General features: G+C 43.6%; 3 protein-coding genes across 9 annotated transcripts in view; 2 read left to right on the top strand and 1 right to left on the bottom strand.

Moving 5' to 3' along the window:
- Positions 1-10,043, top strand: part of LOC106610784 (palmitoyltransferase ZDHHC14) — a 101,511-nt gene extending 91,468 nt beyond the window's left edge. For 6 of the 7 annotated variants that reach the window (XM_014210352.3, XM_014210346.3, XM_014210347.3 and 3 more), the window contains one exon: positions 8,714-10,043. In XM_014210352.3, coding sequence (XP_014065827.1) covers positions 8,714-9,148 — 435 coding nt within the window. In that variant the 3' untranslated portion in view covers positions 9,149-10,043. The remainder of the gene's footprint in view (positions 1-8,713) is intronic. The other variant, XM_014210350.3, reaches the window with a different exon arrangement.
- Positions 10,044-10,601: 558 nt separating this feature from the next.
- On the bottom strand, positions 10,602-16,513 carry lgals8b (galectin 8b). Its single transcript, XM_014210345.3, has 8 exons — positions 15,078-16,513; positions 14,604-14,692; positions 13,249-13,459; positions 12,871-12,990; positions 12,718-12,753; positions 12,518-12,606; positions 12,188-12,353; positions 10,602-12,029 (listed from the first exon to the last, which is right to left on the bottom strand). Exons 1-8 carry the CDS (start codon positions 15,114-15,116, stop codon positions 11,880-11,882), a joined length of 900 nt encoding a protein of 299 aa, XP_014065820.1. The 5' UTR covers positions 15,117-16,513; the 3' UTR covers positions 10,602-11,879.
- Positions 16,069-21,086, top strand: LOC106610782 (monocarboxylate transporter 10). The gene is made up of 8 exons (XM_014210343.3): positions 16,069-16,306; positions 16,666-16,881; positions 17,510-17,722; positions 17,959-18,110; positions 19,708-19,870; positions 20,060-20,263; positions 20,513-20,718; positions 20,949-21,086. The coding sequence occupies exons 1-8, from the start codon at positions 16,069-16,071 to the stop codon at positions 21,084-21,086; spliced, it is 1,530 nt and encodes a 509-aa protein (XP_014065818.3).
- Positions 21,087-21,207: the final 121 nt, after the last annotated feature.

The following is a 21,207-nucleotide window of genomic DNA, read 5'->3' as shown; positions in this document are numbered from 1 at the left end:
TGCTTCACCATAAGGATGGTGCCAGGTTTCTTCCAGATGTGGCGCATGGCATTCAGGCCAAAGAGTTCAATCTTTTCATCAGATCAGAGAATGTTGTTTCTCATGGTCTGAGAGTCCTTTAGTTGTCTTTTGGCAAACTCCAGGCGGGCTGTCGTGCCTTTTACTGAGGAGTGGCTTCCGTCTGACCACTCTACCATAAAGGCTTGATTGGTGAAGTACTGCAGAGATGGTTGTCCTTCTGGAAGGTTCTCCCATCTCCACAGAGGATGGCCGAACAGTGACCCATCTTTGGCTGACTCTCCCTGGGAAACCCAGGACACGGTATTGCAGCTGCTGCTGTGCACGGCCCTGATTGCGTGGCAGTGCCAGCCTCTCCCGCTCTCCACTCATAGTAGCCTGGTGTTTCAGCTGTTGTCTTATATCCTGCAACTTATTTCATCTGTAAACAACGGCTCAACCGTGAGCCTTGCAAACTAGATGGATAAACTATCCCAGTCAATCTCTGGGGAATTATGATGACCAGCGGCATCATGGTGTTTTATTGCAATCATCAACATTGGTACTTGGTTTATGCAAGGGCAGGGTAGGGTCAGAGCGTCTTTCTCTCTCTCTCTCTCTAGAGGTGTTCCGGAGAAGAAGCTGTGCAAGATCTCAGTTAGGATAGACAAACATTGCTCCTCCCCTCATCATCCCACGCTAGAAAGCCCACAAACAAGGCTGTTTATCTCTCATCTTTATCCCTCTCAATCCAAATCTATTTAGCCAATCTCATTTCCATCTCTGGTTCACAGATTGGAGCAAATCAACTGTTGGGATTCCAAATAGGGGGTTGTTTATGTTATTATACTCACAGATTCTACCCATGATGCTCTGTGATCTGGCATTATGGCTGGGAAATAGGTCAGCAGGGGGAGGAGGGGCTTGTGTGTGCACTGTGACAAGCAATGTCATTGTGGACTGTGGTGTGTATGACTCCTTGGCTTTTCCCACTGTCACAGTCCCTGTCCCCCTCTCGCAAATAAAATGACATGTCGGAGATTTGGGAACCCCAGGGAGGAATTTCTGTGCGTGTGTGTATGTTGTGCTCATGTGCAGTGCATTCTCTTTCCCCCTCTGATTCCTACAAGCTATCAGGCAGACTGACTGGACATGCTGACAATCTAACTCATGTTCTCGGAGGCTTTGGCATGGCAGAAAGAGACTGATGGATAGAAAGCAAGAAATGGATGATAGGAGAGAGAGACAGAAACAGAGATAGGGAGAGGGAAGGAGAATACATGCTCTTTTAGAGAGAAGGCTCTTACAGTAAAATCATGGAGAGAGTCTGACTTAAACAAGGCCCTGTCAGCTGACAGTGTAATTGGTGTCGGAGTATCAGATCAAAGGGAGTGAAGCTACAAATATCACTAGATGACTGACAGAGGGCACTGTTTTGAAGCCACCGCGCCTCCATCTTGGCAGTCCCCCACTAATGTAAGAAATGTTCTGGAAACTATAGATATGCAATTGTTTTTGCGACATTTATTATATTACAGACACCTTAATGCATGTAGTTATGTGAGTTAAACATGTTTAAAAATCCTTAAAGTATCATTTTTTTGAACGTTCTAATGTTACTGTCCACACTACAGCAACAAAAATACTCACATGTTATTTTGTCCTTGAAACATTTTAATTGTAATACTTGTAGAATTCCATTAATTCCTATAGCAAACTGCTTCTTTGGGGAGTGCAAATATGGCCGACCGGTGGCTTCAAAGTCTCTCATTGGCCAATACATAGCAACAGCAATCCAGGGTTTTATATACATTATTGACCGCACCCCACAATCTGGCAGAGAATGGAAGAAAGAGTCTGTCTGGGAGTCTGGTGGCCCCTTAAGTGAACAAGCCATCGTTTCCCTCCTCGTACATTCTAATGAACAGTCACTACTCGCTACAGTCCTCTGAACTTGAATCCAATGGGCTCTTAGAATAATACAGACCACTTAAAATAAGCCCTTGTTAGCTGTGTTCCTGTCCCGCTAACTCGGGTCTTATTGAATTGTTCTAAAGATGTGTCATGGCCATCTGGAATACTTGAGCTGGTTGTTCTGGCTGGGAGACAGGTTTGACATTCCATAACTTTATCATGTGTAGAAATAGAGCCCATCTGTTAAACAGTTGTTATTATCAGTAATATACTGCAGTAATGACTTCCCACGGGGGAACCATTGAAATGCCGCCACTAACATCCATCTATCTTTAGTCACCAACTTAGAGAATGTGGTGTGTGTGTTTGACAAGACAAGAGAGAGAATTTACATTGCGAACAGCGCCGTTGACTCGTACCTGGTCGTCATGTAAATAGTGAAAGGCAGTCTGTCAATGTACGTAGGCAAATTGGGGAATAATATTCAAGTGCAGAGAATCCAGTCCATTTACGTACATTTTTATGTATATTTTCTAAAGACATGGTAGGCTGAACAACAGAAGCCTCGACACCATGGCAACGGTGACATCATGTCATATCACACCATCCGTCACAGGCCCCAGTCAGGAAGTGACAGAGAGAAACAGTGGGAGAACAGTATGTGCGAGCGAGGTGACATCTAGAAGTGGCCATGACCTCTAGTTAAAATACCATCCGCTTTGTTCTTCCTCTCGCTCTGTCCATGTTCTGTAATACTTACCAGCACATCTTTATCTCATTTCCCCCCCCCGCCTTTTCTGTGGTAGCTGGCAGCTATTTTTACACAGCAGAGGGTTTACAGATATAGATTCTGACTTTGGACTGTTTCAACTTGCCAGCTTCTTTTTGAGTAATGGATGACGACACACACAACTCATTTTAGACTCTCCCTTTCTCTTCAGTATCTCAGCGGTGTCTACTTGACGTGTGATTGCTAATTCATTAGACGGATGTCCAATACTGCTCACCTATGTGTCAAACTCATCTAGCTTGAACCGCCCTAAAATGAATCAATGTTTACACAGCCGTCATCATTTTATTGCCTGAATCACTTCAGATAAACGCTGAAAATTCAATCAGCACATGCCACAGTCAGCCGTGATGAAGATACAGATTAGACGTGCAGGGTTTCGTTCAGGCTACGTCAGGGTTGGTTGGTTTCCTCTCTCCCCGGCGAGGTGAGAGCTGCTCTTCCTGTAGCCTGCTGAGCTGATGAAAGGTTTCCGACCAGGGCTACACTTATCAGAGCTGAACTTCACTACCTCACAGGCTCATAGCACAGTGAAGCATGCCATTATGGGTAATGACAGCTGACTCATCTGCCCGGTTCCTTCACCCACACCTGGGCAGAACAGTGGGCAGCAGTCCCAGACCCAACCTTGTCCAGCAACTCAACCTCTAAAGTAATTTCAGCCAAGGAGATGGTCCAAGCTCATTAGTAAATAATACCATGCTTCTTCTTCCAAAGGGCAGCATGGAGCTGACACATGAAATGCTTTTAGAAAGTCACTTTTGGAGTGCAGCTTTGACAAAGCAGGCCCCGTGGTGGCTGGTAGCCTAGCGGGGAGGAGTGTTGGGCTACACCGAAAGGTTGCTAGTTTGAATCCCCGAGCTGACTAGGTGAAAAATCTGTCTGTGCACTTGCATCTGCTAACTAACTAAAATGTAAATGTAAAAATGATTGGATTAGGAGCAGTGTTTGGATTGTGGGGCTTTTGGATGTGCATTTGTCAAAGAGAAGCTTTCGACTCGCTGACATTGGGATCAGGCTAAAGCTAAACTAATCACGATGCAGGTTTGCCCGTGTTAGAGGATCTCTCCAGATTGACTTTGCTTCACTTGTTTCATTATTATAGGTTGATGTAAATACAGTGTGCTGCTTTCTTAATAGGTCCAATTTATGTAGATACCAGCATCTCTCTTCTCTCCCAACGTCTTTCTGTCTGTTCTGGTGGGGTCTGACTAGGGTTGCACATTTTGGGGAATATTCAGAGGTGGAAACTTAACGTGGGAATTAACAGGAATATATGCAAATTAATATTAATACCATAGATGTTTTTTGCATTGGATATATTTACCATATCATATGGAGACAAACAAACCTTTTACCAAGTAGACATAATTGCAAATGATTAAATCCTTCCAATGGGGGGGGAGCTATTTAGTTACGAATTGAACTTTAATTAAATGAGTTGACTCTTCACATGGGATGATTTCACTGAACAACAAAAGAAAGGGAGTATTGAATGATCCCCAATGATCCATCGCATCTCCGTAAAATGATAGTCTAGAAACTAAAGCTTTGGTTGTCTTCCTCTCAGGCTTCCATGTCTTCTCCCTGGACCTCCTCAATGTCCACCTCTTGAACATCAGATTCTGAGGCCTCATCTTCACTGTCACTTTCCAACCTTGTTGAGGATGGCTCGTTGTCAGGCTCAAAAAGCCTCAAATTTGTCCGAATGGCGACCCTTGTATTGGTCAGCCCTTGTATTGGTCAGCCTGTTGCGTGCTTTGGTGTGTGTGTTCCCAAACAAGGACCAGTTGCACTTTGAGGCGGCTGATGTTGGTGGGATTTGGAGGATGATGGAGGCAACAGGGGAAAGAGCCTCAGATCCACAAAGTCCCTTCCACCAGTTGGCTGATGAGATATGTTGGCATGACTGCCATATTGCATCTCCATCCCAAAGCCCTTGCTTGGAAGTGTACTTCGCCAGACTGTCAAGAACCTGTCCCTCATCCAGGCCAAGGTGGCGAGACACAGTAGTGATGACACCATAGGGCTTGTTGATCTCTGCACCAGACAGCATGCTCTTGCCAGCTTACTTGGGATCCAACATGTACGCTGCGGTGTTTATGGGCTTCAGGCAGAAGTCTTCAAGCTTTTTGATGTATTTCAGAATTGCAGTTTCCTCTGCTTGGAGCAACAGTGAAGTGGGCAGGGCAGTACGGATTTCTTCTCTTAGAGTCTGAACATCAGACTGGCATTGTCTCCCTCAATCTGTACAATGGCTACTGCTATAGGTTTCAGGAGTTTCAGGCTGCTTACCACTCTCTCCCAAAATACATCATCCAGGAGGATCCTCTTGATGGTCCTGTCCATATCGGCAGACTGTGATATGGACATTTCTTGGAGTGACTCCTTCCCCACCAGGAGACTGTCAAACATGATGACAACTCCACCCCAACAGGTGTTGCTGAGCAGCTTCAATGTGGTGCTCTTATTCGTCTCACTTTGCTTGGTGAGGTAGATTGCTGCTATAACTTGATGATCCGTCACACACCTAACCATTTCCTTGGCTCTCTTGCAGAGTGTATCCATTGTTTTCAGTGCCATGATGTCCTTGAGGAGCAGATTCAATGCATGAGCAGCACAGCCAATGGGTGTGATGTGAGGGTAGGACTCCTCCACTTTAGACCAAGCAGCCTTCATGTTTGCAGCATTGTCTGTCACCAGTGCAAATACCTTCTGTGGTCCAAGGTCATTGATGACTGCCTTCATCTCATCTGCAATGTAGAGAACGGTGTGTCTGTTGTCCCTTGTTTCTGTGCCCTTGTAGAATACTGGTTGAGGGGTGGAGAGGATGTAGTTAACTTGTTATGGATAGGGGGCAGTATTTTCACGGCCGGATAAAAAACGTACCCGATTTAATCTGGTTATTACTCCTGCCCAGAAACTAGAATATGCATATAATTAGTAGCTTTGGATAGAAAACACTCAAGTTTCTAAAACTGTTTGAATGGTGTCTGTGAGTATAACAGAACTCAAATGGCAGGCCAAAACCTGAGAAGATTCTGTACAGGAAGTACCCTGTCTGACCATTTCTTGGCCTTCTTTGTCATCTCTATCCAAAACAGAGGATCTCTGCTGTAACGTGACACTTTCTAAGGCTCCCATAGGCTCTCAGAAGGCGCCAGAACGTTGAATGATGACTGCAGTTACTGGCTGAAAAACAGTAGCACATTTGGTAAGTGGTCGATCTGAGAACAAAGAGACGGGTGCGCGCGTGCACGTGAAGAGTCCATTTTACTTTTTCAGTCTTTGAACGAAAACCTCAACTCCCGGTCGGAATATTATCGCTATTTTACGAGAAAAATCGCATAAAAATTGATTTTAAACAGCGTTTGACATGCTTCGAAGTACGGTAATGGAATATTTTGAATTTTTTTGTCACGATGCGCGTCACCCTTCGTTACCCTTCGGATAGTGTCTTGAACGCACAAACAAAACGCCGCTATTTGGATATAACTATGGATTATTTGGAACCAAACCAACATTTGTTGTTGAAGTAGAAGTCCTGGGAGTGCATTCTGACGAAGAACAGCAAAGGTAATCCAATTTTTCTTATAGTAAATCTGAGTTTGGTGAGTACCAAACTTGGTGGGTGTCAAATTAGCTAGCCCGTGATGGCGAGCTATCTACTCAGAATATTGCAAAATGTGCTTTCACCGAAAAGCTATTTTAAAATCGGACACCGCGATTGCATAAAGGAGTTCTGTATCTATAATTCTTAAAATAATTATGTATTTTTGTGAACGTTGATCGTGAGTAATTTAGTAAATTCACCGGAAGTGTTCGGTGGGAATGCTAGTTCTGAACGTCACATGCTAATGTAAAAAGCTGGTTTTTGATATAAATATGTACTTGATTGAACAAAACATGCATGTATTGTATAACATAATGTCCTAGGAGTGTCATCTGATGAAGATCATCAAAGGTTAGTGCTGCATTTAGCTGTGGTTTTGGTTTTTGTGACATTATATGCTAGCTTGAAAAATGGGTGTCTGATTATTTCTGGCTGGGTACTCTGCTGACATAATCTAATGTTTTGCTTTCGTTGTAAAGCCTTTTTGAAATCGGACAGTGTGGTTAGATAAAGGAGAGTCTTGTCTTTAAAATGGTGTAAAATAGTCATATGTTTGAAAAATTGAAGTTTTCGGATTTTCGAGGAGTTTGTATTTCGCGCCACGCCCTATCATTGGATATTGGACTGGTGTTCCGCTAGCGGAACGTCTAGATGTAAGAGGTTAATTATTTCTTGCCCACAACATTCGACCACCCATCAGAGATGATTGCAATACCGTCTGCTTTCTCTATGATTTGCTTGACCTTCACTTGAACTCTGTTGAACTCTGCATCCAGCAAATGAGTAGATAAAGCATGTCTGGTTGGAGGGGTGTATGCTGGGCGAAGAACATTCAGAAATCTCTTCCAATACACATTGCCTGTGAGCATCAGAGGTGAACCAGTTGTATACACAGCTCGAGCAAGACATTCATTAGCATTTCTCTTACTACGTTCCTCCATTGAGTCAAAACAACTTCTGATTCTAGGAGGACCATGAGCTGTTGCTATCGATAAGGTGTCTGATTCATCATTTTCTAGAAGTAGAGGGACTTTTAGAGGTTGCTTGTTGTGAGCGCTGAGGGAACTTTATGCACTTGGCCAGATGATTCTGCATCTTTGTTGCATTCTTCACATGATTTGGCACAGTATTTGCAAATGTACACAGATTTTCCTTCTACATTAGCTGCAGTGAAATGTCTCCACACATCAGATAGTGCCCGTGGCATTTTCCTGTAAAGATTAGAAAAAATTTTGTAAAAAAACCCCCATACAATTCCATGTACAGATAAGCAGTTAGATTAAACAACTTATTTTGTAAGATAAATGTTTTAAAATGAAACATATATGGAATATATTAACACTCCTCAGTTAGCAGGCTCAAGCAAGCTAAAACCCACATGGTAGCAAAAACTAACTAGCAGAAATGGTTAACAAGTTAGAAATGATTTAAACACACTTTGCTGTAGGCTACTATTTACTAATTAACAAAAAATCATGTATGTCATATAAAATATATTCACCCCACCCAGTATTGTGATCAAAACTTACCAGAAAGCATGTAGTCCTTGGCTCAGACAGTGTAGTAGTCTGGGCTCAATAGCATCTCATTAGTGTGCAAGATCTTGAGAATCAGCTGTACATGTGATGGAAGAATGCACTGTGCATGCAGAGGGTTGCAACTCCATTGAATTGGGGATAGTTTAAACAAAATATGCCACAATACCTAGAATTGCCTTAGGTGTATCCCACAAAAAAAGGTTCACTGTTATAAGCTAACTTATTTGATGATTTTAAGCAAAATTCCCGGGCTTAACATCCCATGGAAAATTTCCAGAAATATTCCGGAAATTTCCCGAAAAGTTTCCGTGTGTGTGTGTGTGTGTGTGTGTGTGTGTGTGTGTGTGTGTGTGTGTGTGTGTGTGTGTGTGAGAGAGAGTGCACTCTGCCTGCCTTCAGTTTTGCCCTTTGCCACTACATCTGATAATTATTAGATAGGCTATAGAAGTGCTCATCTAGTTCAATGGCTCAAACAGTGCACTGCTGGCTCATTCCATTTAGATGTTTGATTTACATGTAAACAATGTAGGTTCCAGAGACACAGAGAGAAATCAATAGCTGACTTAATGGCCCGCTGTCTCAACTTCATGTATTGAATTCACTATGCATTTGGGTCACTTTGAATACTGTTTTTTTCTCTCTCTGGTGTCGGTTTACTCTAACAAAGTTACTAACAACACATTTTCTCTTCTTAATTCATTCAATACACTCGTCATGCTAACCTCTTGCTCCTCCTTTCTGTCATCTGTTTACCTTCCTCTATCACCCTCACATTCCCCTCCAATCCCTCCCCCTTAACATGTCTCATTACTCTCCCTACACTCATTCCTTTACTCCCACTCTCCATCTCTCCCATCTCAGTGTGATCAAGCCCAGTGCATTCAGAGCACCAAATTGGTTTTGCAGGCTGCTGCCACCCCCCTGCTGCAGAGTGAGCCGGTCATCCTCACAGACGAGGCGTTTCTACCGGGCAGAACATCATTAGGGGGTCCCTGCTCTGGAGCCCTGCCGCTGGGGGGTCATCCCACACCCCCTACCTCCACCCCCAAACTCAGCTGTGACAACGACATGCTGCCTTTCCGGAACGAGCAAAGCAACGGGCTACGACACCACCACACGGACGGGGGCCACCACCACTTCCTCACGCCCGAGGAAGCTCCCTCGCCACCGGGCATGCTCCCCTGCGGCAGTCCCCTGGGACACAGCCACACCATACAGGGCTTCTACAACCCAGCCAGCCAGGACTCTCTACACGAGGACTCTGTCAGAGGCCTGGTCAAACTCAGCTCTGTCTGACATGGGGTTCACTCAAACATCCCTCCGTCCCCTAAAACGCTCCTCCCTTCCATCCACACCCGTGCCAAACAGTGGGTCGCCCCAACCCTGAATGCCTGTAACCAATATCGTCTCCGTCCACTAAAATCACAGGACTTGAGCCTCTAAAAGACTGGTACTATTTGGGAGCAGAACTGACCTGAACTGGGACCTTCCCTCCCCAGCCAACAACTTGCCAAACCTCTGCATCATAATGGGGGTTGTTGCTGGTGAAGGGCCCAGGGGACTTATTATTCTAAACAGTCACAAACGTACTGTTTTCTACTGAAGCATAGTCCGCTCTCCTGGGAGGGGGACAGAGGAGGAAAAACAGAAGTGGTAGGTGTATGGCTGTCTGTCAGCTATTTTAAAGTAAAGAAAGTGTTGTGACAGCTGTTCCTAAATATATTAAAGAAAAGCTGCTTTATTTCTGTCAGGAATCACGATTCTGGCATTTTCTTTTCTTTTTTTGTACAACGGACTGTGGCCTACTCGTTGATCACTAATGAACAGTGTCAGCCTTTCTGAGGAGATTCCGGTTGATAGTCGACAGTGCAATCAGTAAACAAGAGTTAGTGTCATCGTGTTGCTAGCCTTAGTGGAGTTGCCAACGACCGGATGTATCCGGTTTTCAGGGATCCAGCTAATTCACCCTAGCTTCCTTTTCCGCTGAAAACCAGATGTGGAAACTCCACTCAGGCGTTTTCTTTTATCCCTGCTGCGTTAGGTTATCATGTTGCATATCATACAATTCATTATTTTTAAATTCCATGTTAAAAAGATTTGGTATTGTGTTGTGCCATACTAAGGTAAAAAATGTTCTCCTCACATTATACTTCCTGTGGATATATTAATAAAATCACATATTTTTAAGGTACTAGATTCTCTCTGTTGAAGCCAAGCCCCAAGGTGACCAGTTGAAAGTCATGTGTTATCATCTCTGACGTCACACATCCTTTGGTAGGTCTTAAAAAAGGTAGCCTTGTGACGATTCAACAGTATAAAATCATTGTACATGATGTGTTGAGGGTGAGTCCTGCTGTAGGCTGGTCAGATGCCTCTGGATCATAGAGACTGGGGAAAACAAGGGCTCTCTGTCACCAGACATACTCACCTCATTGTGTGCACCGGTCAAACGAAAGTGACTATAGGCTTTACTTCAGAAGGAACTGCATTTCCCTAAGCCACGTGGATTTGCTATTTTTAATGTGACAAAGCAAACTCCATTGGAAAACATCACCTTATAGAAGAGCCTTTGCCTCTGCATGGTTTGAGTGTGAAAAAAGGGCCAGTCAACGTCTGTACCTCTTAACTTGTAGCGCCATCTGGTGGTTGAAGAGGATAAATGTGCCTATGTTGGAGAGGTGATAAATGTGCATACTGTAGATATCACAGGTAATTGAGGACCTGGTGGACAAAAGACCCCAGAGGAATATTCCAATCATCATACATTTATTTAAAAGCACTTGAACTATTTATAATACATTACATACAGTAGATTCTTTATTATGTACATCAGGAGGAAACCGACAGCAGGAAGGTCTCTTTGCTTTGCAAATATACCAGTGGCCCTGTCACACTTGGTGCAGGGCCACTGCTGGAAGATGACATCTCAGCAGTGTAACAGTAAGAAGTTACTGTTAAAAACAAAATGGGTGAAATGCATGACTGAAAAAGAATTTGCATAGAGGTGGCAGAAATGACCAGCTCAAATGGTTGAGTGACTGTGGTCAAGCAAGAAAGGAAAATGGCCATACAGTCATAACACGAATTGATTAACACACATTATTTTCATTGGAATCCTCATCAACCAGTATTTGGTTTGACCCTGTAGTGTGCTTTGACTGAAGTACACTAGACTAGATCATACGGTGGGTGAGCTTAGACAACTAGATTTGGCATTTCTGTGATTGCACATAGAGTATTTGACCTTGTAATGCAGCCTTTTAGGCCACATTGCCTTTCTAAGGTATGCTCTTTGAAGCACGTATTACTCTAGAGGCTACGTTTTGACAGGCAGCCCAATTGTGATGTTTGTTTCACTAATTGGTCTTTTGACCAATCTGATGCGATTGTTCAAAAGACCAATTCATGGAAAAAGGTCAGAATTGGGCTGCCTTTCTAAACGAAGCCTATGGGTCATAAATAGCCACACATGTTCCCTCAGGTACAGGAACGTTAAATAGGGTCAGGGTTTTCATATTCCTGATAAATATATTCTGTGGGTTGCTAAGCAACACCTGTAACCATCCTATCATTTGTTTCACCCATCTCAGGTGTTGAATGGGAATATTTTAGTGATTTAGTATTTCAGCTCCAAGAAATGTTTTAGTTAACCCCTCCCAAATCACGGTCCCTGTAGATGTAAATTGAAATTTAGCGGCCTTCCACCAATAAGTTAATTTATCGCCCTCTTAATACCTGGTGCTAACGCATCCTTTGTCCTGATTTTGTCCACATTTTTTGACAGTTGTAGCCAATTAAAAGACGCATTGTGGTCCGATCTTCCTGACCACCTCCGGAAGTAGTCAGACACCCTTTGTATCTGAAAATCAATCAAGTGTAAACAGATCTGGATGGTCAAACCATTTTAAATCATCATTATACCGGCCTCTAAATCATTGATATAAAATAAATACATGAATATTCATTGGTGGTGGAGGGTGTAACCTGGCCTGTTGTCCAGAATGGGGCTTAGCGTCTATGTCCTCGGTCACCACAGCTTCACATCCATCAGCTCCAGGTCTCCCATGATCTCCAGCTGGTTGATGGTGCTCAGGTCCTGCACCCGATGCCTGTAGTCCAGCAGGTGAGAGCCGTTCACCGCCAGCTTGAACTGGTGGGGCTGGCAGAGGATAAGCATCTGGGGCAGAGAGAGTACTTGTAGTGAAAAAGACAAGCGAGAGTTCCAATAATACAGGTAACGTGCAGGTGATGTGAGAACTGATGAAAGGGGCTTATTTGTTTTTTAAGTAAGAAATACACAAACAAAACTCTTCTGTATATTAAGAGGCAGCATACCTCAAAGTACTCCCCAGGTGAGAATGGGAAGAGGGGAAGCTCCCTCTCCTCTGGTCCCCAGGACTCACTCAGGTAGGAGTTCCTGATGACCATGGCCGACTTCATCCGGGGGTTCAGGTGCAGAGCGATGTTCTCACTGCTGCTGTTGCGGAGGTTCACAGTGAAGCTGCCAGACAGGAGGTTCATCAGACAACAACGATGCAGGTTATTCTACAGTATGTTATGGATAGTGGGCACTGGGCAGTCCTGGCCTTACACACCACCTCAAAAGGTACACGGTCCATTTTCTTGAAAGATGGTTTAAATACTGAGATGTGTCCCATTGCTTACCTGTGTGGGTACATGCTGACCTGTCCCTTGATTGTGATGTGCTGTCCTGGGCTCACCCCTTTCAGTAGACTGCCTTTATAAGGGAGACTCTGGAAATGTATAAGATTTAGGCCATGTCTGTAAACTGTTCAACATATTGATGCAATTGGTAATGTTGCCTTAAACTATAAATAATAGATGTATGGGAAATATTAACTCACCAGGTCACCTGATTCGCCTGATATTGAATATATTGCCTATAGGAGAAAATAATAATAAAGACAGTCATTACAGAGCGAGCTGAAAAAAACGTTTTATAATTCTAGTATGGACATATAGTAGAGTGTGTGTGTGTGGGGGGGGGGTGTACTTACTGAGTTTGGTATAAAGCCAAGGGCGTGCACCTTAACTTTCCCACATATAGAAAGTGTGTCAATCCTATCCAGTGGGATTCTGTGCTTGTATTCTAACAAATGAGAACCATTTACTGCCACCTGCAGGTACGAAGGAAAACAGCATTCACACGACATATACTAAATCCATTATACTGTGTTTGCTTGACTTTTGCATGATACTACTAGATTCTTGTGACTCAACAGAAGTGAATGTGCAAGCAAATGTAGGATAGGGAGTTTTTCTTGTACGTGGCCTAATCGAAGAAAGACTTTGCTCTCAGTTTTTTTCTGCTTAAGTCACCTTAAACATGTCTATGTATGGTAAACCAGTTAACTCCCAGACATTGGTCCACTTGCCTTAAAGACATCATCATGGACCAGGATGATCGTCTCGAAGGCTGCTCCCTGTCTGTAGGGCAGCTGCTGAAGGGTCTCCTCCCTGCCCCAACTCTCTTGCACCAGGGAGTTACACACCACGCACGGGGAGCCCTTAAAACGGGGGTTGAAGTGGAAGGCGATGTCCGCACGAGGTTTAGTACTGCTGCCACAGGACAGGTCCACCTGGAACCTGCAGTTAGCATATTGGTGCCTATTAAGAGTTTCAACATTTCTAAAAGCAAAGGTGGGGACTCGAGTCACTCTAAATGTATCATTTTTTGGTTGAACGGGGTTGGGTAAACATTTTTTTGCAAGCTTAACATATTTTTTGTGAGTTGGGTGAACTTATTTTTTCAAGTTGGGTAAGCATATTATTTCTCAGTTGAGCCTGGGTGTGGACGTGAAGCTACAATTCAAATTGAAATCAAATGTTATTTGTCACATGCTTTGTAAACAACAGGTGTAGACTAAGGTGTAGACTAAGGTGTAGACTAAGGTGTAGACTAAGGTGTAGACTAAGGTGTAGACTAAGAGGGAAATGCTTACTGACAGCTCTTCCCAACAATGCAGAGAAAAATAGCACAAGGAATAAATACACAATGAGTAACGATAATTTGGTTATATACACGGGGTACAACTACTGAGTCGATGTGCAGGGGTACGAGGTAAGTATATACAGTATGTACATATGTATATGTCTAGGCAAAAGGATAGATAATAAACAGTAGCAGCAGCGTATGTGATGAGTCAAAAGAGTGCAAAGAGTTTTAATGCAGTTAGACCGGGTAGCTATTTACTTAAGTATTTAGTAGTCTTATGACTTGGACCCCCAAGATGTTCAGGGTTCTGCTGGTTCCAGACTTGGTGCATCAGTACCATTTTCCATGCAGTAGCAGAGAGAACAGTGATTTGGGTGGCTGGAGTCTGACAATTTTTAGCGCCTTCCTCTGACACCGCCTGGTATAGAGGTCCTAAGCCATATGCACGACCCTCTGTAGCGCCTTTCCAATTGATTCCACCCATAACCACAAAGTTCAAATTGTCTATCATACAAATTAATAAAAACAACAATGTGCATTTTGGCCATGATAAACACAGGTGAAATAGGCGGAAGGGAGGGGTTTGGTCGAGAGTTTGCGAGCGAGGAGACTTCGCTGCCTTCCTTTGCACAATGATAATCACAATTGTTAACGGCTTCCCCCTCCAGAAGTCAAACATGAAATTACAAACTTTAGTGAGAGAATTTTACTTCTGGGTAACCAAAATTAGTGTTAGGTTGAACCGGGATGTGGACATGAAATTAGGGTTAGGGAAAACAACATAACATCACATACCTGTCAGCGTCATTGTGAACAGTGCCCTGGATAATGACTATCTCCCCAGGGTGTAGGCCCCCAGGTACGGCCCCGGTGAACGGAATCACCTGAATGGAGAAGTAAGAGAGGCGTAATAAAGGCAACACATATAGGCAAACATAATCAAATCATATTTAGTGTGTGTGTGTCCTACGCCATTAATGTATCAATACATTCCATAACCTCTATCCCATTGCTGATACACAAGATCGTATAAAATCGTTAAACATGATTTCGGCCCGACAATTGTAGGCTACAATGAAATGACTGCAAAACGATGGACGATATAGCTGCACATATAAGCTACCTATTGATAACAAAAAAAAAATACATGCGGTAGCCTAATATGCAGGGTAGGCTATTCAATGTGTCAGAATTATTTTATTCTCATTGTTGAGAAAGGGAGAGTCTCGCTGTGAGTAGTAAAGGTTGGCTAGTGAACAAGTCTCTTACCGGATTTAGGACCGTTTGTTTCGCGTTTGCCACAGCCATTGGGCCCGTTATGCAACACTACCATACAGCGGTTACCGGTACCGCTAAATGATTGCAAAGAATGTAGAACGAATTGGGTCGATGTTTTTATTTTCTGCTATATTCAGAAGGCAGTAGGCATTTTCTCTCCATCTTCTATTCAACGTCCTACTACGTCACACACGCACTATGCGCAACCATGTGATCCAGGTTATGTGCTGTGACAGGCTGCTGCCACTGTATCTAAAAAAAAAAGCTGGAGACGAGACCAAATAAATTGAAAAACGCACATCTGTAGCGTATATAGCAATAGACGTAAAGAAAGGTAGCCTACAATAAAAATACAGTTCTCAAAAATAAGGCCATAGAATAAAATACAATCTTAAAAGCTTTCTCTAAAGTATAGGCTAGTAAACCAATAAAGAAAATGGGCCCCTAATGCCTAAAGAATAGCTAAAAAAAATAGCTAAAAAGCTTTGGAATAATTCCAAAGCGCGTAACGTTTTACACGCACGCACGCGCACGCACACACACACACACACACACACTTTTGAGTTGGCTCAATTTCGTTGCAATTATTGACAAATTATTAAATAATTAATTTGTATTACGATCAAAATGTGGGTTATTACAACTCAGTCTAAATGTAATGTATGGGTACCGTCTGTAGCTATCATTCCACTATTTGCCAATCCTGTCACGCTAAACCTTGGGCATGTGACGCGAAGTAGCCTAAAAGAGGTGAATGTTAACAGATTGGTACGTAGTCTAGAATAGGACTACTGAAGGTGGCCAAAGCTCGCCAGTTTCGTGGGCGATACCTTTATGGCAATTATGATGTCAGACAGATCTGGGTTAATCATGGTCGGCGCTATGGCAACATTCCTCTTTGATTCTATCCACCTTTATTTTGCGCGCCAGAAGTCTCGAACCGGTCTAGGTGGATAGCACCCTGTTTTTTTTGTGCAACAAGATGCACATCTTCTGGACTGCCATTCCCTTCAGGAGGTTTTACTCCGAGGAACCCGAGCTAATTCCTCGGGAGCTTCGCAGACCCTCACCTATCAAGCCTCCCCCGGACGGAGGATGGGGGTGGGTGATTGTCTTATCATCGTTCCTCTATAATGTCCTGGTACTGGGATACCACAACTCCTTCGGCGTGTACCTCATCAGTCTCCTCAAAGAGTTTGGGGAGACAAGTTCTAAAACAGGCAAGTTACCCTAAAACATAATCAAGTAGCGTTAGGCCCGTTTATCCAACCTGCTCTCAGAGCATTTCGTATTCTACCCAACATCATAGTGAAATGTAGTATTAGGCTACACACTGTAAACTCTACTGCTGTAACTAGACATTTCAACAACTATTTTGTATTAGCTGCAAAGTGATTTTGTGATCATGACACGAGATGTGTAAACGTTAATAAACCTGTAATAAACATGTTATAAACAAGTAGTTCCCTAAACTGCACTGTATCACATCAATCAGAAGATTGCTTACAGACGCTATAGAATAGATTCATTGAAATCTGCTAGCTATCTAACCTATGACCTACTCTCTGCTGTCCTATAGCATGGGTTGGCTCCATCAGCTATGGTTTCATCATGGTCTGTGGGCCCCTGTCTGGGAAGCTGACAGTCAGGTACGGAGCCAGAGAGATCTCCATCCTAGGATCCCTCATCATCATGATCTCCACGGTGTGCTCGTCCTACGCACCCAATCTAGGAACACTGTTCTTCACACACGGCTTCCTCACTGGAGTGGGCTCCAGCTTTGCCTTCACCCCAGGTTGGTACAAGGGCAGGTAGCCTAGTGGTTAGAGCGTTGGGCCAGTAACCGAAAGGTTGCTAGTTTGAATCCCTGAGCTGACTAAGTAAACATCTGTCGTTCTGCCCCTGAACAAGGCAGTTAACCAACTGTTCCTAGGCCGTCATTGTAAATAAGAATTTGTTCTTAACTGACTTGCCTAGTTAAATAAAGGTTAAATAAAAAGGGAGGGATAAAATTAGCTAATGGTTAGTTATACTACTGCAGGGGTCGGCAACAGGCGACCGCAGTTCTAAATGTTTTATCTTATTTAAGTTAAACCTTTCAGGAATTCAGCAAAACATTAGTTTAATTTAGGAAATCTGTTCCCAAGTATTCCCACAAACCAAAAAGATGTGATCATGTCTCAATGTATGTAATGATTTTTCTAATTTATTTCAGATACGGTCTCTTTCTGGGCTTAGTTGTGGTCAATTTGCGGTGACCAAAATCATCCCGCGGCTGAATCTAGTTGCCTACCCCTGCACTATGAATTCACTAAAACTTCCAATCGATCCACAGCTTTTCTAGTTTATATTGTGTTATCAAGACCAGGACAGCTAACACATTATCTCACCTCCATCTCCCTCCTCTTCCTCCCGTGGGGCAGGTATGATCATGGTTAGCCAGTACTTCACCACCAAGCGTTCCCTGGCCACGGGGATAGTGATGTCAGGGGGAGCAGCAGGGGCCCTGGTCCAGACTCGGCTCCACCTGTTCCTCATAGATGTCCTGGGTTGGAGGCAGAGTCTCCGAGTTTTCTCAGGTCTCCTGATTATCTGTGTCATCACCGGCTTCACCTACCTGCCTCTCAACCCCAAAGGTACTGCAGAACGTTCAGACCCACAATGGTTTTTATTTCTTTAGTACGTTGCAGGTTACCATGTTAAATGATGAGCATACGGAGATGGGACCTTCTATCACATCATCATGACTGAGTGCCCAATTTATTTAACTACCTCAACTGATTTTATGTTTACGCTTTCAAAAGGAAACGTAATATTAATCAAAAAATATGTGTTACTGATGAGGTTTGAGTGATTTATGTGTATTTGAAAGGTTACACCAGAAGTGTGGTGGATAATTTGAAGAACTCTCCCTTGAAGAAGTTTGTTGTGGACCTTGGCCTGTGGAAAGACAAAATCTTTCTGATATGGGTTGCAGCCAATGGACTGTGTAAATTTGGATTCTTCATTCCATATGTCCACTTGGTAAGTTACACATTGGTATTAACAACTGAAGGCTCAGGTGAAATGGTACAACATTATAGTTTGGAACCATTCTGTAATTTTACTCATATACAGTACATTTGGAAAGTACTCAGACCCCTTGACTTTTCGCTTGGTCATTATGGGGTATTGTGTGTAGATTGATTAAATAAAATAAAACATTAAGCAATTTTAGAATAAGGCTGAAAGTAAAAAAAAAAAATGGGAAACAGTTTTTTAGAAATTTTAGCAAATTTATAAAAGAAAAAAAACATACCTTATTTACATGTGTATTCAGACCCTTTGCTATGATACTCGAAATTGAGCTCTTCTGCATCCTGTTTCCATTGATCATCCTTGAGATGTTTCTACAACTTGATTGGACTCCACCTGTGGTAAATTCAATTGATTGGGCATGATTTGGAAAGGTACACACCTGTCTATATAATGTCCCACAGTTGACAGCGGATGTCAGAGCAAAAAAAATAAGCAAGGAGGTTGAAGGAATTGTCCGTAGAGCTCCGAGACAGGATTGTGTCGAGAGACAGATCTGGGGAAGTGTACCAAAACATGTCTGCAGCATTGAAGGTCCCCAAGAACACAGTGGCCTCCATCATTCTTAAATGGAAAAAAGTTTGTAACCAGCACGACTCTTCCTAGAGCTGGCTTCCCGGCCAAACTGAGCAATCGGGTAGAAGGGCCTTGGTCAGGGAGGTGGCCAAGAATCCAATGGTCACTCTGACAGAGCTTCAGAATTCCTCTGTGGAGATGGGACAACCATCTCTCCACCAATCAGGCCTTTATGGTAGAGTGGCCAGACGGAAGCACTCCTCAGTAAAAGGCACTTGACCGCCTGCTTGGAGTTTGCCAAAAGGCACCTAAATATTCTCAAACCATGAGAAACAAGATTCTCTGGGCTGATGAAACCAAGATTGAACTCTTCGGCCAGAATGCCAAGCATCACACCTGGAGGAAACCTGGCAACATCCCTACGGTGAAGCATGGTGGTGGCAGCATCATGCTGTGGGCATGTTTTTCAGCGGTAGGGACTGGGAGACTAGTCAGGATCGAGGCAAAGATGAATGGAGAAAAGTACAGAGAGACCCTTGATGAAAACCTGCTCCGGAGTGCTCAGGAACTCAGACTGGGGTGAAGGTTCACCTTCCAACAAGACAACGACCCTAAGCATACAGCCAAGACAACTCAGTAGTGGCATCGGGACAAGTCTCTGAATGTCATTGAGTGGCCCAACCAGAGCCCGGACTTGAACCCAATCGAACATCTCTGGAGAGACCTGAAAATAGCTTTGCAGCAATGCTTCCATGCTTCAACAAAGTACTGAGTAAAGGGTCTAAATGCTTAGGTAAATGTGATACTTACAGGTTTTTTTATATACATTTACAAACATTTCTAAAAACCTGTTTTTGCTGTCATTATTGGGTATTGTGTGCAGATTGATCAGGGGGGAAATAAGAATAAGGCTGTAACGTTACAAAATGTGAAAAAAGTCAAGGGGTCTGAATACTTCCCGAATGCACTGTATCTCAAAGATGAGTGAATGTAGTTCAGGTACAAAATGTGTGCGTGTGTCCTGCTCTAGGTGAAGCATGCGGTTCAGCTGGGCATCCCCGTCCACAGTGCAACTAACATCATGCTGTTCCTAGGCTTGACTAGCATGATCAGCCGGATCATCTTCGGCAGGATCTGTGACTCAGAGAGAATCAACAGGCTCTACATCAACCAGGCCTCTGTCTTCGGTGTGGGTGGGTTGGCCTTATGCCTATACCTCCTCACGGTCATTGTGACCGTTAGTGAAGCAATACGACACGAGAGAGTGTATGTTATGGCGGTTATTATCACGGCTGTGCTGCAGTCAAATGTACAAGGTGAATTCTGGAGACCGTACACAACCTAACACCTGTCCCCTACTGTCTTTCCTCCTGTGTTGCCAGGTCTGCTGTACATGTTGATCCCACTGCTCCAATCCTACGGCTCTCTGGTGGCCTTCGGCCTGTTCCTGGGGATCGCTGATGCTGGCAACTACATCCTGCTCCCTGTCCTGACCTTTGACCTGATGGGGGCCGAGAAGATGCCCATGGCCTGGGGGTTCATGCTCACGGTCAACGCGGTCAGCTGCTTGGGGCCGCCCTTTGCTGGTAGGTTCACCGCAGCTGACGTTATTGTTGTAACAGTACTTATTCTTAAGTTGGAGGAGTGTAAGCCATGTCAGTACAGCCCAACAATGACTGAATCCGCTCAAAATGTTGTTTTTTTTGGCAGATGTGCAGAGTTTGCATCACTGTCTTTGCATGAAGGAACATCATACAAGTAGTATGATGATAAAAGTCATAGTCATCATACCTTTGTTGTTTGAAGTCTCAGTCATGAGTTGTTGTCCCGGTCAGGTTGGGTGAATGACATGACAGGAAGCTACAACTTGGGCTTTGTGGTTGCCGGGGCGTTGAACGTGGCAGCCTGTTTTGTCTTGGCCTTGATCCCCATAGCCAAGAGTTCAACCAGGCAGACACGCAAGAGCATCATGAACGTCACCATCGACCGCTCCACACAGGAAATCACGCAGTGGGCCGACAACCTGCCTCCTATCGCTGAGGTAATACACCGGTACCTCTCTCTACTCACCAGATGATGACACTGTTGTTCTTTTCTAAAATGGTTGGCAAAACAAAATATTTGGTTTCATTGTCAATTATAATTGACGGTGCAAGTTTTTCCTGACCACGTGGCTTGACCAGTAAAAAAAGTTATGGTCAGGAAAAACTACTAGCCCTAATTATAAAATGTATGTTTACTCAAAATATTTACATTTCAATTGTCAAATAGGAGCCACCAGTGTCCAAATATGTGAACTACTTCTCTACGACTACGTTCCGTAGTCCAGAGATTACTGAGAGTAGACCTGAGGTGTACAGAGGAGATGATGCCGAAACCGCAGGACCTGCTGAAGTCACCCGGCTATAGAAACAACACACCTTCTGCCTCATCAGGAGAGAATAAATGTTGTATCTTTTCACTTAGGGGAGCAAATACAATAATGTATCGATACAGTGTTGGCTGGTATTCTTATAGTGAATTAATCCAT

Source organism: Salmo salar, chromosome 09 (genome assembly GCF_965601325.2).
Source record: "Salmo salar chromosome 09, fSalSal1, whole genome shotgun sequence".
Classification (NCBI taxonomy): Eukaryota; Metazoa; Chordata; class Actinopteri; order Salmoniformes; family Salmonidae; genus Salmo; species Salmo salar.
The sequence above is the reverse complement of the archived record's forward strand: the minus strand, read 5'-3'. Positions and strand labels throughout refer to the sequence as shown.

What these genes read in the sequence shown, in the direction of transcription:
- lgals8b (XM_014210345.3), bottom strand. Translation starts at nt 15,116, where the DNA reads ATGGCTGTGGCAAACGCGAAACAAACGGTCCTAAATCCG. An exon ending in TTGGCTTTATACCAAACTCA is followed by an intron (nt 12,754 to 12,870) that starts GTAAGTACACCC and finishes TTTCTCCTATAG; the next exon opens with GCAATATATTCAATATCAGG. An exon ending in GTCAGCATGTACCCACACAG is followed by an intron (nt 12,354 to 12,517) that starts GTAAGCAATGGG and finishes CCTGTCTGGCAG; the next exon opens with CTTCACTGTGAACCTCCGCA.
- LOC106610782 (XM_014210343.3), top strand. Translation starts at nt 16,069, where the DNA reads ATGCACATCTTCTGGACTGCCATTCCCTTCAGGAGGTTTTACTCCGAG. An exon ending in GGCCTCTGTCTTCGGTGTGG is followed by an intron (nt 19,871 to 20,059) that starts GTGGGTTGGCCT and finishes CTGTGTTGCCAG; the next exon opens with GTCTGCTGTACATGTTGATC. An exon ending in ACCTGCCTCCTATCGCTGAG is followed by an intron (nt 20,719 to 20,948) that starts GTAATACACCGG and finishes ATTGTCAAATAG; the next exon opens with GAGCCACCAGTGTCCAAATA.